The sequence below is a fragment of the Rhynchophorus ferrugineus genome, unplaced genomic scaffold (assembly GCF_030347505.1).
Source record: "Rhynchophorus ferrugineus isolate W39M unplaced genomic scaffold, kcgeb_rfMv2 rfM8, whole genome shotgun sequence".
In the NCBI taxonomy this organism is placed as follows: Eukaryota; Metazoa; Arthropoda; class Insecta; order Coleoptera; family Curculionidae; genus Rhynchophorus; species Rhynchophorus ferrugineus.
Genome location: NW_027472587.1, coordinates 3006606 through 3023714, shown reverse-complemented (window position 1 = coordinate 3023714; position 17109 = coordinate 3006606). Strand labels below are relative to the sequence as shown.

Genomic DNA, 17109 nt, shown 5'->3' with positions numbered 1-17109 from the left:
TCAACACAAAGCGGCTGAGGAATCAAAATCACCTTGATGTTAGCTCTATTGGAGATCAAATTCATGAAATATGTAATAACAGTAAGTAGTTTTCTCGATATAAACATAATTTAGCACATTTATATCAGAAAAAATTGTTAGCCCGGAAGGTATCCATAATAATCTTCATACCTTCTTACTTCATAGACTGTTAGGAAACACAGAATTTGAATTACGTAAAAATTGCACACGAAGAGTGTTAATGCAAATTTGAGACAATTTATTTTAAAAGAATACCATTTTTTAAAGCATATAATAAAACTAAAGAAGATTCATTAGTTCAATTTATGCATCTAGACGAGATATGGCTATTTCAACATTGGGTCACTCTTAACAAAACGCTAATAAATAATGTAAACACAACAACAGTTGATGAAAAAAGATAAATGTTAAAGAATATAATTAGAATTAGTGTTATTAAGTTCTGTTAGTCAAAATATTTTTTTTAATTTACTACTCATATGTTATTTTTCATAGTGGAAACAGAAAGGAATACAGCCACCTAGGGCTGAATAAGAGTTTTGTCCCTAGTTAAATATAAATTAAATGTTTGCATTTTCTGTAATTTAATTTTTGACCAAGCGTGAAAAGAGATACTCTGCAGAAATATTGCCCACAATATCATCTTCGATTTGGATAAACTCAATCAAACAGACAGAAGAAGAAATTGACAAATGGCGTGAATCGTGAACAAATATTCCATAAATTTTGGTAATTGACTTCACTTTTTTGTTATAATCCAATGCTGACAATTACTAACCTAGAGTATTAAGTACAGAGATACCTAAAGATAAGTAGTATATAATTAATATAGGATGACTTTATATACATGCTCATATAATATACATGAGCGTTAGGTTAGAATTTATGAAGAGAGAATTAATACTTACTGTTCTGTAACTATGGCAAAAACATTAGGGAGAATGCAGTGATTAAATCTACTTTTATGAAAAAAAAATTACACAGACAGTAACAGAAGAAACCAAGGATAAATTCAGTGATTTCAAAATTACAAGGAAACACAGAAGCGAAGGAAACAAGAACTAAACGTAGAAATGTAAATATGCTTTGTAATGTTGATCTTAATAATCTATCATGGCTAAATTAGTCATTAGGTAGCTAGGCCTCCAGGAGATACCACTATATAAATAGCGCGTAGAACCTCATTGGTGTAGAAAAAAGTTTAATGCAAACATAATAAAACAACTGTAACCTACAAACTGTTGTGGGTGTTTAATTAACGGTAGTTTAAGTCCTTGGATAATATATTTATTAGATATACTGTAATGTCAAAATAAATTATATTTTATAACGTTTCTTTGTTTCATTATTTTATTTACATTAGTATTTTTTATATCAGAGTCGAATGAGACCTAAACTTAAATTTGATGCGGCAATATTGCGAGATTGTTACGTCATACTATACAAAGTTCTCCCATTTTCATTCACTTTTGTCTTGGCCGTGGCATCCAATGTCATCCAAGAACATTACAGTGATCGGAACTACTCTCGAACAACTTATTATATTATATATAAATTATATTATTGTATATTATATATTTTATATATTATATTATTATATTATTATAGACACTAAGAGTCTATTTTATGTACGTAAAATTTACATAGTTCATAGGGTAGATTTCTCATGGGTCTACCCAATAATTCTTCAACTCTTTCTTCAATAATTAGTTTGAGCCTTCTTATATATTTTTATAGATTTTATATATTATATTGGTCGATATGATCTCTTCTTCTGGACGATTTACCTGGTTTAGGGATCATAATAGTTATCGCGTTCTGCATGACTCGCTAATATCCGCCGATTACGTTAACTATTTGCTTTGAAATTTAGACGATGAAAATGATGACTACAGTAAACAAATAGTGCCTCGAATTATTTTGGCCAAGTTATTTAGAGACCTTTAAACTACTTTAGAGGAAGAGGTTTGACATAATTAAAAAAAAGTTACCGGATTTAAAGCACTTTTTGAAAACCTAAAATAGTGTTGAACTGAACATGTTACTCTTAAAGAAAATTGCATTAAATTGAACATTTAGAAGCAATAAAATATTATCTGTAAAAAATATATTTTTTTTTAATCTAGAAGAAGTCTAGTCTGACTTATGCTCTCTCTGATTTATTATAGGAAGCATCTGATACGACGGTAATATAATAACCTTGTGATATCAATGATATATTGCTGTATACTGTTTATAAAAAAAGCTAACAGATAACGGTTGGGGAAAAATATAATGGAGTATTTCTTTTCAGAAGTTTTCCTCGCGGGTGGATAGTGAAAAGTTTTAAAGATGTTTCACCTTCGCAAACACTGCCTCCCTCCGATATATTTTATATTAGATTCCTTTAGGAATTTGGAAGTTTGTGCGAAATTATCTTAGACTTTCGAGGTGAAATTTGTCATTTTTATCAAGGAATCGTTATTAAATCTCGTTTAAAGTTGTTTTTACACTAAGTGAGTTAATAGATTTTTCTCAAACATATTATTAACAAACTATCGAAATGGTTAAACAAGCATAGCAGATCACAAAATCAAATAACAAACTAAATAGGTTAGTCCGAAAATACTCGATATAAGAGTATATAGTAAAAATCATCGTGGTCCAGAGATTCGGCTACTTCCGGCACTACTCGTATATTGGCAATAAGTCTATGTTGCCAAATTCACTGTTAGGGTATTTGCTTTATGCAATTTTAGAAAAATCGTTTATTTAATAAGACTTTCTGATATTAACTTTTATATTTTGTTGTGAAACAAGAAATAATAATAGAGTGGATACGATTTGTACTATTTAATTTAACATATAGTACACCACAGAATTTGGCAACACTACAGAATACTGTAAGATAAGTATTTGTCAAGAGAAATGGCGATAAACCATATTGTTCTGATTTAATATTGGCCATTTATTTGTTTAACTATTAAAGCATATGGCTTTTTATAAAGTTATTTTTTAACGTTCTTTTTACTTAAAAAGAACGCCTTTTAATTTAACACTTCAGCTAGTTAGTAGGTAAGTTTAGTTTGAGTTGTTACAAATAGGGTAAATTAAATGACTTAAATTTTGCAGTGAAAGTAAATTAATATGTCAAGTTTGTAATAAGACATACTTAGCAGCAAGAGAAAGAAACTGACAAGCGAAAATTTCACCATGAGCTTAGTGCACGCTAAAGCCGATGACAAAAAAGATATCTGACCTCTCTGTGTCCTCAACTTAATGATTTTAGTATCCATACATACTGTTTTTTTAAGGATGCTAAAGTACAAGTAGCCAATATGAATCACAGAATAATATACTACAATTGAATTTTGACAAGGTAATAAGGAAATTATATATTTAAGTAATTTTAATTAATCGTCCAGTTTATAGGCATTGCAGAAGTTCTGGAAAAGATTGCATACCGTTAATCCTGAAAAGGTAGCTATTTGGGAAAATATTGTACTTGCTACAGCTGTATAATTTGTTGATAAGAAGGAGTAATCTGCCAAAATACCAAAGGAGAGAAAGCATATCTAAGAAGAAATAAAAAAAAATACTTGAAATATACTAAAAAAAACACACAAAATATTAACATCATTGAGTTTTTAGTTACTTAAATCTTGATTCCATTAAATATGGTTGTGGCTTTTCAGTGGATAAGCCTTTTTTCCATGAAATATGGTAACCTTGCCTTTATTTGGAAAATCTGCTATTGCAACTTTTGTTGTATTCTAATTAATTAGCAAATAGTGTTAGAAGTATTAAGAATGTATCTACGAGGAAGTCATACAATTTTATTTATATATGATACTTGATTATTTGTATTTCGCAAATATGTGTTATATCCTTTAATTTATAAATTAAAATTTTAATATTACGCAGTATTTTTCTTTTTTCCTCCTTTAAAATGTTTCGTAAATTAATGTCATCTTCTTACTGATTTTTGAAAGTCATTTTTGCTATATATATATATATATATATATATATATATATATATATATATATACATGTCTATATATATATATATATATATATATATATATATATATATATATATATATATCGTTCCAAGCAATACTGAGATTATTCAAATATTTCTAACAATGTAGACGCACACGACGTCGCTATATATACAATATCTATATATATATATTCGTCGCTATATATTCCGGGCCACGATAGTTTTTAATGTACCTTAGACTAAAGAGATCGTGTTTTTAGTTAATTAGAAAGCCTATTTGAATTTACGGGACGCATATCGTGTGGCATCACACTAAATCATCAAGTTATTCAATATGTCACCTAGAAAGAAAAATTAAGCTTAATAAATCGCAGCAACGTGAGAAGAAATCAGAATATTTTAGCGAAACAAACCACACGATACTAATATTAAATCAATATATTTTTTAATTAGCCCTAACCCTCAAAAGGTGCTTGTATAAATTTGACAGCTGTCGGATCATTACTTTGTGCATTATAGCATTTTGAGTGAAGCAACATTTGTTATTGTGAAAAAAGTGAATAAAAAGGAACTTCGCGTGTTGATAAAATATTGCTTTTTGAAGAGAAAAAATACAGTTGAAGCAAAAACTTGGCTTGATGCCAAGTTTCCGGATACTCCCCAGGAAAATGAACCATCAAAGATTGGTATGCTAAGTTTAGACGTGGTGAAATGAAACACAGTAAAGAGCTTGTTACCGACGAAAACATTTAAAAAATCCACAAAATTCTTTTAAATGACCGTAAATTGAAATTGAATGAAATAGCAGACACTTCGCGAAAATTTGGATATGATAAAGCTCTGTGTAAAGTGGGTGCCGCTCGAGCTCACTTTTAACCAAAAACAACGACGAGTTGATAAACGAGCGTAATATACCCGGGTTTTGCGTCGATATGTGACAATGGATGAAACGTGCATGTGACGTGGTTCCATCATTTTACTCCGAAGTCCAATCGACAGTCATCCGAGTGGACTGCACACGATGAACCCGCTTCAAAGCATGCGAAAACGCAACAGTCGGATGGCAAGGTTATGGCATCTGTATTTTGGGATGCGCATGGAATAATTTTCATTGGCTACCTTAAAAAAGACGGACTATCAACAGCGACTATTACATAACATTATTGGACCGTTTTAGGGACAAAATCACCGAAAAACAGCCGCATTTGAAGAAAAATAAAGTGCTGCTTCACCAAGACAATGCACCGTGTCACAAGTCAGTGAAAACAATAGCACAAATCCATTAATTTGGCTTCGAATTGCTTCCTCATCTACTGTATTCTCCAGATCTGGGCCCCCGCGACTATTTCCTGTTTTCAGATCTCAAAAGAATGCTCGCTAGGAAGAAATGTTCGTCGAATCTAGAGGTCATCGCGGAAACTGAGGCCTATTTCGAAGCAAAGGACAAATCGTCCTACAAAAATGGTATCGAAAAGTTGGAGGGTCGCTATAATCAGTGTATCACGCTTAAAGGGAATTATGTTGAATAGAAAAACTAATTTTGCCAAAAAAAAAATGTGTTTTACTATGTTAGGATGGGAACTTTTCAATTGACCTGTTAGTCTAACTTAATTTGAATTTGGGAAATATAATAGTGATGTATTTATCCCACACTGAATAATAATAAACAGTAGTAATAAACTAATACATAATAAAACTAATTATAAAATATTACATAAGAACTTTATACTATATATCCAGATCGGCTCTATAGCATTTGTTAAAACGTTGAAATTTTTGTTAAAAGCTCGACAGTATCTTGAATATAAATTTATACTATTAATGCTTGAATTATTTCTAAATTATTTTTCTATAAAAAGCTACTATCCTCTTATTCTTTAGACAGCCTAATAGACTTAGTTATGGACAATGTCTTTGATATCAGCTAAAGTTGAGAATATGTTTCGATCAACCAGTGCAGTTATTTGAACCGATCTGTTCAACTTTTTGACCAACATGATGTTTCTAATATTTCATCGTGATGGATGCCGAGGTATTTTGCTGATTCAGCTTGAGGAATTCGACGTCCCTCAAGTGATATAATTAGATTTCTTTATTTTCGCCGCAACGAAAAATGTTGGGCTAACTAAATTATATTTTCTTGCGCTCGATGACTGGCCCGTTACTTTTCTATAACTCTATGAACATGTTTCAAGAAGCGTTCCTTTTGTTGTGAACAGGTACACAGAGTAGAGCATGTAAGAGTAATATCAAGGCACTACCCTCCGAAATTACAGCCGAAATAATAAATTCATTTTGTCATTAATAAATTCCGAAATAAATTATATAAAATATTTGGAAGCTACATGATTCTAAAATAAGTTCATGAAAAATGCTATAACAAAGTAGTTATTACCCATAAAATATGATAGAACGTCAAATAATTTTAGAATACGCAATTAAAATTTGAAGAAAAATTATTTAATTCACTTCTAATGTGAAATTGAATGAAACTGAAGAAACTTACTGGCTACTGAAATTAAATCAATTGAAAAGCACAGATTTTGAATATTTGTGCAGAAAGTATAGAAAAAGAAGTAACAAACGAAACAGCAACGTAATCGAGATTTTCAGATAAAAGAAACCGGTGTCTCAATTACTTGTATAAATAACTGAAGATGAAACTGGAACATTTTTTTCGTAGAAACGACGTTTTTATAAAGACAATTCAACAATTTTAAACAACTTAAAATAGCTAGTGCTGTCTCATTTTGTTTTAATAAATTAAAAATAGAGTTAATAAATCGTGGCTAAGTTAACTTTGTGCATGTAGAAAATATAAAGAAATATTTGTAGAAAGCAAAATAAATATGTCTTGTACAATATTATTGAAATGATGAGTATTTAAAAGCATTTTTAATTAGATTCTCTTGTAATATGTAATATTCAATGTGCTATTATCTTGAGATCAACATCCGATAAATATAATGAAAGGCCATTGAGTTTATATACGTAATACAATATAGCTAATGGATTAGTTAGCATCCTTCTTGTATTTAATATCTAATCATCATCATCAATCCATAGCAGGGGTTTCTTTATCAATACCTTGCTCTTGGTGTTCGAACTTCGAATATTCTTCGCCAAATATAGCCACAGTTGGTAATTAAGAGTAAAATTTTTAGACCGCTTTCTATAGTCTTGGTCAATATCATTTTCATTACTGCTCGCTATTTCTCCTTTCCAAAAAGCCTACTTCACAAAAGAGCATACAGAAGGACTCGGAAATATACAGAAGGATTGGCAAGATAAGCTTTAGTAAGAATCGGATTTTAGCTTAATTTTAATATTTCCTTTTTTTCACAAATACCATCATAGAGAACCAAAAGTTCACCACTATATTATTTCTGTCTAGAGCCAATCTTTTATATTGTGTTACTAATTCCAAGTATTTACCATACCATTTAATATATATCAAGCAACTGTCTCATGAACAATGATGGAAGCCTCCACATCTGTATCAGCAAATACATCACTGTCACCAACGAATATCAGATTGGTGAAGAACCGGTTAGAATCATATTGAATGTATAGCCCGGTCTGTTTTTAAAAACTTTTCGTATAACTGCATTCACTACTATGATGAACAGTGGAGGGATATTTCTTTTGGAGAACACCGACTTGGATTTCAATTAAAATTAACAAATCATCATTAGCACTAACGCGCAGCTAATAGAACCATAGTAACATGTCTGAAGAAGTTTAAATATTTTAGAATAACAGCTTCTAAAGTTGGCCAAAGTAAATGTCATTGTATACAGCCGAAAGTAGAAGGAAAATCATTGAAAACAACAATCGAACGCTTTCCATATGTTCCTGCTCTTGTCGAGATATTTGTAGCCTCATTTAGATTGTCATAAATACGAATTGCTTTCATAACCACAAGGAAAATGATCACATTGCCGCTTTGATTGGAAATGGGAAATCAGGGTAACCAGGCATAGTGCCAATGTACTAATGTATTATCACATTTTTTTCGTTACATTTTTATTTGCATTACAAAATAAATACACCATTGTTAGTATTAAAAGTTATGGAGAATAAACAATGTTTTAATAAAATACAAAAAAGTATTTTCCCTTTTCTTTGCGTAAATTAATGTGGACCAATTTCATTTGATAATAATAATTTGATAATAACAAATATAATTATTAAGGAAAAGAAGAAAAATAAAAAATGTATAAAATAAAGATAAATATGTATAAAGTTGAATTAATTCTATTAATTAAGTATAAAGTAAAAAATTGAATATAATTGAATTTTAATTACGAACTGAAAAGTATGGTGAAGATGCACTAACCAAATCTGATTCCTAATTGGTTGAGAATCTGTCTTATTTTAATGTTCAATTCCGTTGTCGGACTCGTCTACTGATTAAACAAGTAAGCGGCGAAAACTACTACTGTTCTGAGTCTAATTTTTTGAAAATAAAAAGCAATTGAGAAAATTTATGTATTATTTCATAAAATAACAATGCCAAATAAATGTATGAATAGGTTGAAAACGTTTCAGGGATTTAATTGAAGTTTACAAAATCGATCGAAATAAATTTAAATCTAATTAAATGCAGAAGCCTATCGTATTAAAGTTTGTTTTCCTTTACGATTAGATACATTTTCAAAAATATTTAACTAAACATATTAAATGGGTTTTTCTGAGTACCAGCGAGTGGTCAAAAGGTAATTTGTAGGTAATTTGTACTAAACCGAAACTAGTACTAGTAACCTTAAAACAAGACGTGTCAAATTTCATGATAAACTTTAAATGTTATAGTAGCTTATAAAGTTCGTTATTTTCAAAATAATGCACGGTAACAATTCGGATAATCGTCCACGCAATCCCCGCAGTTTCTTTGAGCTTCATATAAAGTTCCCCTCATTTCATTTGACCTCTGCACCCAGTGTCAGGCCCAAGTATTTTGCCGTAGTACTGGCTGGTAGTCTATTTTTATATGTGAAAACTACAGGTATCGTAGTATTGAATTTTATTTTTCACTTATTAGTCCACCCAATAATCAGTTTGAGGTGTTTTAAGAACAACTTCCAGATTAATTTAGATATGATTGGCAGCAATAATATTGGCCGATATGATATTTTATTATTGGGTGAACCTATGAAGGTAAAAATGCATTACGTCTATATTATTAGATGAAGCACAAGCCTTCAATAAGGTATGGCATCACAGCCTTATTATAAGCTAGTGAAAATATTACCAACATAACGCACTACTTCATTAAAATCTAGACTATTACGATGGCTATATTTGCTGATGATACTGCGACTCTTGGTGTCGGAGATAATAGCGAAGAAGCCACACGAAAATTACAAAAATCAAGTGATAATATAAATAATTGCGAAGATGTTTATAATATAAAATAAAGGTGAATGTTTGTATTATACAAATGTAAAATTTCAAATGAAATGATACTGAAACGTTAAATGAGTAAAATATTATTAAATAAAGTTGTTTAATTTTAAACAATGCTTTGTGTTACTTTCAATTATTCCCGTATTGTTGGAATAGAGTTCTGAGTTAGTGATTTAAAGAGTTCTGGCAAATTTGAATCAAAAACGATTAAGAATAATATGGTGACGTAAATTTATATTTTCCATTTTTTGAAGAGATTAAAAATTAATGCGCCAGCTTTATCGGAAGGTACATACAGTTGTTAAACATACCCGACATATGTAAAAATTTCATCTAAACATAGATTAACAAAATTCGAGAATAACAAGATTCATCTGATTTATTTGCTTACAAGATATTTAAATTTTTGAAATCTGCTTTTGAATAAATTCCATATCTGGCAAAAAAAAGAGAAAAAAAGAAAATTTGTTCTTGCTTAAGGACTGTAATTAATTGATAGAACCCTAAAGACATGGTGAATCATTATACTAGAGGGAATTCTAAAGGTTGTTAAGAATGTTTTGTAAATTTTAGTGATATTAACTTCTGGTTAATTTCAGACTTCCTTAGTAAATGCATTTCTTTACAAAGCACCACATGCAACTCGTGGGACATAAGGCACAGTAGAAAGCAATAGATACATTAAAGCCGTAGAAGACAAACTAAAGATGAAATATCTGCAAGGGCGAGATCGAACTGTGAAATAAATAAACAAAGAAAAATGCAATATTATTTGAAAATTTAGGTAAAAAATTATTTTTTTAATCAGCGTGGTGTATTTATTATTTTTGTAATATATATTTTAGGTGAGAATATGAATAAAATATAAAGATTATATGAATACCATTATATAAGAATTAATGAAAATATGCAGAATTTAAAAGGAAACTAACTATATAATTTGCATAGATGGAACACATAGGACAATAGAAAAAATTAGGAATTATTAACAGTACATTTTAAGCATCCATATATTATATTTTAAGCAAGATATATGACCATGATTATATAGAAGTTTTGGAAAATCAATAGTTAATTTAATGATTGTAAATATATTCCTTCAATTAAAATTTCCAAATGTTCAAAACTAAGTTACTTAATTATGTTCATGTTTTCGTTGTTTTAATATACATGCTAAAGTCAGATATCAATTTCAAAATTGTTTTATTCATATATCCTACGTTTTAATAAACAAGCATGCATTAATTCATTTATTATTCCATACTTATGTTTATAATATCAAAATAAAAAAATTATATATACTTATATTTGATGCTTTGAAGTTTTTACATTTCTAAAATCAATCTTATTTATGATACTTTGTCTATTGTGTAGTGGCGTACTAATTTACACTTATTAGTACTTATATTAATATATTTTAAAATAGAGACATTTATTATTTTAGTTACTGTTATGTATCAAATGCATATCTGATCTTATATTAAAAATACTCTGTGAAAAGTCCCCGTCCTACCATAGTAAAACACATTTTTTGGCAAAAATATTTTTTTTATTTAGCATAATTCCCTTCAAGGGTGATACACTGATTATAGCGACCCTCTAACTTTTTGATACCATTTTTGTAGTACGATTTGTCCTTTGCTTCAAAATAGGCTTCAGTTTCGGCATTCACATCTTCATTCGACGAAAATTTCTTCTCAGCGGGAATTCTTTTGAGATCCTAGAACAGAAAATAGTCGCTAGGGGCCAGATCTGGAGAACACGGTGGATGAGGAAGCATTTCTAAGCCCAATTCATCGATTTTTGCCAACGTTTTCATTGACTTGTGACATAGTGCATTGTCTTGGTGAAGCAGCACTTTCTTTTTCTACAAATGCTATTATCAAGGTAGTCAATGAAAATTAGTTTATGCGCATCCCAAAATACAGACGCCATAACCTTGCCAGCCGACTGTTGCGTATTCCCACGCTTTGGAGCGGGTTCATCCTGTGCAGTCCACTCGAATAACTGTCTATTGGACTTTTGAGTGAAATGATGGAGCCATGTTTCATCCATTGTCTTAAATCGACGCAAAAACTCGGATTTATTACGCTTTATCAACTTCAAACACTGCTCCGAATCATCAACTCGTCGTTGTTTTTGGTTAAAAGTGAGCTCGCGCTGCACCAACTTTGCACAGAGGTTTCTCATACCCAAATATTCGTGAATGATATGATGCACAGGTTCAGTTGATATCCTTAGAGTGTCTGCTATTCGAATCAATTTCAATTTACGGTCATTTAAAATCGTTTTGTGGATTTTTTAAGTGTTTTCGTCGGTAACAACCTCTTTTGGGCGTCCACTGCGTTCACCGTCTTCGGTGCTTATTTCACCACATCTAAACTAAGCATACCAATCCTTGATATTTGATTTTACTGGGGTAGATTCTGGAAACTCGGCATCAAGCCAAGTTTTTGCTTCAACTCTATTTTTCCCTTTAAATTGCAATATTATATCAACACGCGAAATTCCTTTTTATCCATTTTTTGCACAATGATAAAGGTGTTTCACTCAAAATACTATAATTCACAAACTAATGATCCGACAGCTGTCGCCATCGTAACGCCATCAATGTGTCAGGCCGGGGACTTTTCAATTATATTGTTATAAGAGAAACGTGATTAATTTAAATCGTTGTGGTTGAATTTCGACCACAGGCCGATCAGAAGTATATAAAAAAGTTTATATTTTTCATTAACACCTACAATAAACAATACGAATAATTGCTTCGCAACATTTGGTAAAAAGGTATTACAAACCTGATAAACGTATAGCGCTTACCTTTTTCTTGAGCCTAGAAAAATCGCATAGACCAATGGGCTGAAACCGACCAAACTCGAGTAAATCCAAAAAATGACGATATATCTCTCGACCGCTGAGTGAGTGATCAGGTTGTTGTACCGCAACGGTCTGGCCAGGGACGTGAACCGATCCACCGCTATGGCAACGATAACTAGAACGGACACACAACACAAACTGATCACCACACCGTAACTGAACAGACACACTTGAAATCCGGAGAACGTGTTCGCACCGTTTAGTTCCAAGTAGAAGCCTACGGGCATGAACATGCCCACGCCCATGTCGCTGGTGGCGAGGGACATCACCAAGTAGTTGCTGGGCGTTCTCAGTCGTTTGAATCGGTACATGGCAACGAGTACGAGCGAGTTTCCGATTAGGATCATAGGCGAGAGCAGGAACACCAACAGGACGACGACGGTGACGGCCAGCGGTGACGTCAGCCTGGTGATCGAGCGACTGATGTCGACCTCGGACAGGTTGTCGGCCGTGAAGTCGGCGTGGTTGGTTCCGATGAGGGCCAACTGGCTGTAGTTGAACAGCAGGTCGTCCATTGAGGATTCATTGGAGGGCTGGAGGTGGGGGGAGTGGAGATAGGTGATGTTGGCGAAGGTTGAGTTGTCGATGATGGTCAGAATTTCGGTAGTCGGTATCTTGGTGAGTTATCCGCTTCTTCTTCCGAGATCTTCTTTTGTTTGTTTACCTGAAATCAGAATAAATTACAGTATATGGTCAAATTATTAGGGTCAGTACTTTTATTTATGTATTTTATAGTTTAATATATTTGCTTGGATATCTTTTTATTAATTACATCTTATATTAGACATGCTTTCACTATTTATTTTATATTCGCTATTTATTTTATAAATTGATTTATTACTACTGTTCTCTTGCACTTCTGCAACGTATTTCCCAAATTAAAATAAAACTAATCTACTTTAGCTAAAGTTAAGTATATATACACTAAACAAGTTCGTATGGTTTGGTTCGCGTGTTGTCCAGTAGCTGTATTGCTCCCGCGTTGTCCTGATTTAACTTATTTCATGTTTCAATGCGAAATCTTGGCTCACTCGTGTATCCATTTGATTCCGAGGTCACGATGCAGCTCTCCGTTGGTTACGTAGCGATAAGCAATGGAAATTAATCGTAGACCTTCGATTTCGGTGCGCTAAATAATTAATTGGTTTGACGTTTAAGTGCAACCCCATATCTCATCATAACCCCATAGGTCCAAATTGGCTTTATGATTGACTAATTAATCAATCTTTTTAATTTTAGGTCAACTTGAGAGTATCTTCCGACTAACCAATACAGTTGCTTGACTTTGGGTCTAATATCCTCTGCATTTTGTCGAACATGATGTTTCCATGAGCATTTTTTAATTTAACCTCTACCATCGAGATATATTCCGAGATATTTAGCTGAGGATGTTTGAGGAAACGGGCATGCGTCAAGTGATATAATTAGGACTTTGACATTTCGCCGAAACGCAGAATTAATATGAACAGATTTGGGCAGATTTGAAGCTGAATTTCCCAGTCTCTACAGCCTTCGATAGAGATACATCCTTTACCATGATAACTGTGTCGTCCGCAAATGTTCCAATTACTGTTTTCTCTGTTTTTGGGATATGAGCAGCACAGAGCAGATACAGGAGTGATTCCAAGGCACTACCCCGTGGAATTCCAGCCGAAATAGTTTTAAGCGTTCAGAATGTCTCTTCATACGAGACTCTAAATTTTCTTTCGAAAATATATGATTCCAGCAGTCGACAGTAATTTTGCGGTAGCTATTTGCTCATTTTGTAGATTAATCCCAAACGCGTATTGGTCAAAAGCTTGTGAGACGCCCAGGAATATTGCATAGCAGTATTTCTTTTCTTCGAATGCTTTTTAAACAACCGCTGTTACTCTGTGTACTTGGTCAGTCATGATTTCCAAATCGAAATTGGAAATCTGGTATTTCTATAAATAGTTTAATACGTCTAAACAGCAGTTTCTCAGATAATTTTGATATCGCTGATAACGAAATAGGCCTGTAAGTTCCAACATGTTCTGCCGGTTTGACAGGTTTTTAGGCATAATTATTCGAGCAACTTTAAGACATTCCGGAACATGGTTCAATCTCAAACAGGTATTGAATTTATATGTCAATATGATGTCAAGTTTACGCCCTGAATGATAGTTAACAGTTAGTAATATTTATTGCTGCGAGTAATTCGTTGCATATTCCATTTAAAAAGTTATTTTCAATTGTGTTGCGGTTCTCATCATTCAGTAATTGTCCATTAAAACGCTCGCTTTACAGTATTGTTGTTTTATTATCTAAATATTATAATTTCATTACTTTTAACCGACTTATTAGGATGGGTAAAGCTTTAAACACGTCTCGAAGAAAACGTAGAGAGATACAAAACGAAAGGTTGTTAGTATACTCCGTACATTTCCACAGAGAGATGGGAGCAATTGCGGCAGTTTTAAAGTCCATGGTCAACCGAATTAAAATTAAAATTGATAATAAGAAGCCCCTTGCGGCAAATCACCTCACCTCGTACCGATCAAAAAATCAGAAACATCTGCCTCGAATATCATAAAAAGAACATTGCTCATTTACCACGATAATAAACGCTAAGGGTAAAAGGGTCCGTTGAAGAGAATCTAATATGACGATAGCCTTCCAAAAACCGCGCTTAACCGACAGTATGAAAAAGAAACCACTCCAATGGGCTAAACAATATCGAAATATGACTATTGCAGACTGTAGTCGAGTAATCATAACTTTTTTTGAACAATACAATTAGTGAATAACAATTTTTTCATATTAATTCTATTAATTTACACGTATGCTTTTCCAACAAATCAACCTTCCAAGTGACCATCAGACATGAATCCCATAGAAAACATTTGGGAACTCACCAAACGGGCGATTGCAAAAGAAGTGATTACCACCAAGCAGCAGTTAATTGCAACTCTTATTAGAGAATTTCATCACAACTCCAAACTCTAGGAAGATGCGAAAACATATATTGACCCGCATAGAAGCCCTTATTGCGGCAAAGGGTGGCGCCACTAAATATTAAAATTAATTCTATTCTTTCTTAATGGTATTAAAATTCCTAAAATGAATACTATAAAATTGTTTCGTTTATTTTTTGTACTTTTTATGATCCCAATAGATTACAGATACAACTAGAAAAGGTGCGAGGAACCCCCAACTAATCATTTGTTACAAAAATCCAATTAAACTAGAAAACTAATCTCAATATTGTCCCCAATAGTTTGACCACCTGATGTAATGTTGCTTTTGTTAATTTATTATTAATTAACGACCCAATAGCCCCTCGGACATTTTAGAGTCTGAGTTTGTATATTTTTTTTACAAAAATGTTTTACAATATTGGCAAAATAAAATTATTATAAACTAAATATTTAACACTCGGTTATGTATATATAAAAAGGTCTTATATGTACATATATGTACATATATATCGTATAACGTATACATACACATATATAAACATTTACGCATCTATACACACATAAACACGCATATATACAATTCATAATTAAATAACATATAAAATAATCCCATATTATACATATAGTCAATTCAAGATAGCAGTGATAGGAGTGTCAATATGTTTCTATCTAAAGTTGTAAATTCCTTTTACAGTCAGACAATATTCTCCTAGTCATTTTATTCTATTTAAAAAGAGATACAAAGCTGTTAGAGAAGTTCGAACATGTAACGGAATAAGCCTGCAAAATTTGTCCGTTTGCCAAACGTCTGAAAATTCTTCTAAATATTATACTTACGGGTTATAAACCCGTATATATATTATATATAATATATTATAAAAACGTTCTTTTAACTCTTTGTTACTCTACTAACTCTCTTTGTTTTAATCAATTTGAAATCGCCGCGGTTTTTATTGAAAATATTTTTTGTGCCTTGCAACTGCACTGTATTAATATACTAATGTACGGACACAGTCACTAAAATATCTCAAAAAATAAAAAACAATATAATCTTAAATTCGCCAAAAAGAAACCGTGTTTATGCGAAACAGGTTACGAATCGATATCAGTTTGGTGTTTCAGAGATCAAATATACGAAATGTATAAAACAGTAAGTCGTTTTTTCAATCGAAACATAATTTTATACAATTTCAGAGAATATTGTTAGTCTGGAAAGTATCTATAAATCCAAAAGATATCACTACCAAAATATATCCTATTACGGAGATGTAGAACATCCGTTCATACATTGTTTAATGCATTTAAGTGGTGTAAAGATAATCCACGAAGGGGTTTAATGGAACTCCAGAGATTGCTTTTAAAAGATTACTATTTTTAAAACATATAATAAAATCAAGGAAGAAATACATCATATACTTAAATGAGAATAATAGTGATATATTTAAATGAGACATGAATATTTCAGAATGGTACATTGGGTTGCTCATAGCAAGATGATAATAAATATAGTGTAAAAACAACATGTTGTTGGACAAAGGTAAATGTTGGAATAACTATCGATTAATGTTAATCCTTAATGCTTTGTTAATCCTAACATTTATTAATTGCAAACATATAGCTCTTCATGCTGGAAACAGGAATGGTTTTATTCCTGGTGCAGAATTACTGTTTCTCTAAGTCCAAGACTGAGTTTTTAAATAACTTGGAGGAACCATGTACTATATGTACCATATATATCTATATTTATATATATATATATATATATATATATATATATATATATATATATATATATATATATAGTACACTGGTTGAAAAAATCTCAACAAGTTCATCAACAAAGGCTACAATTAAGGAATGGCTTAAAGTACATAAAATAAGTTT

At 31.7% G+C, this 17109-nt stretch overlaps 1 protein-coding gene across 1 annotated transcript in view; it reads right to left on the bottom strand.

The window, feature by feature from the left end:
* Positions 1–17109, bottom strand: part of LOC143201507 (adenosine receptor A2b) — a 169423-nt gene that overhangs the window by 44771 nt on the left and 107543 nt on the right. The window contains exon 2 of the mRNA XM_076412627.1: positions 12230–12950. Coding sequence (XP_076268742.1) covers positions 12230–12801 — 572 coding nt within the window. The 5' untranslated portion in view covers positions 12802–12950. The remainder of the gene's footprint in view (positions 1–12229; positions 12951–17109) is intronic.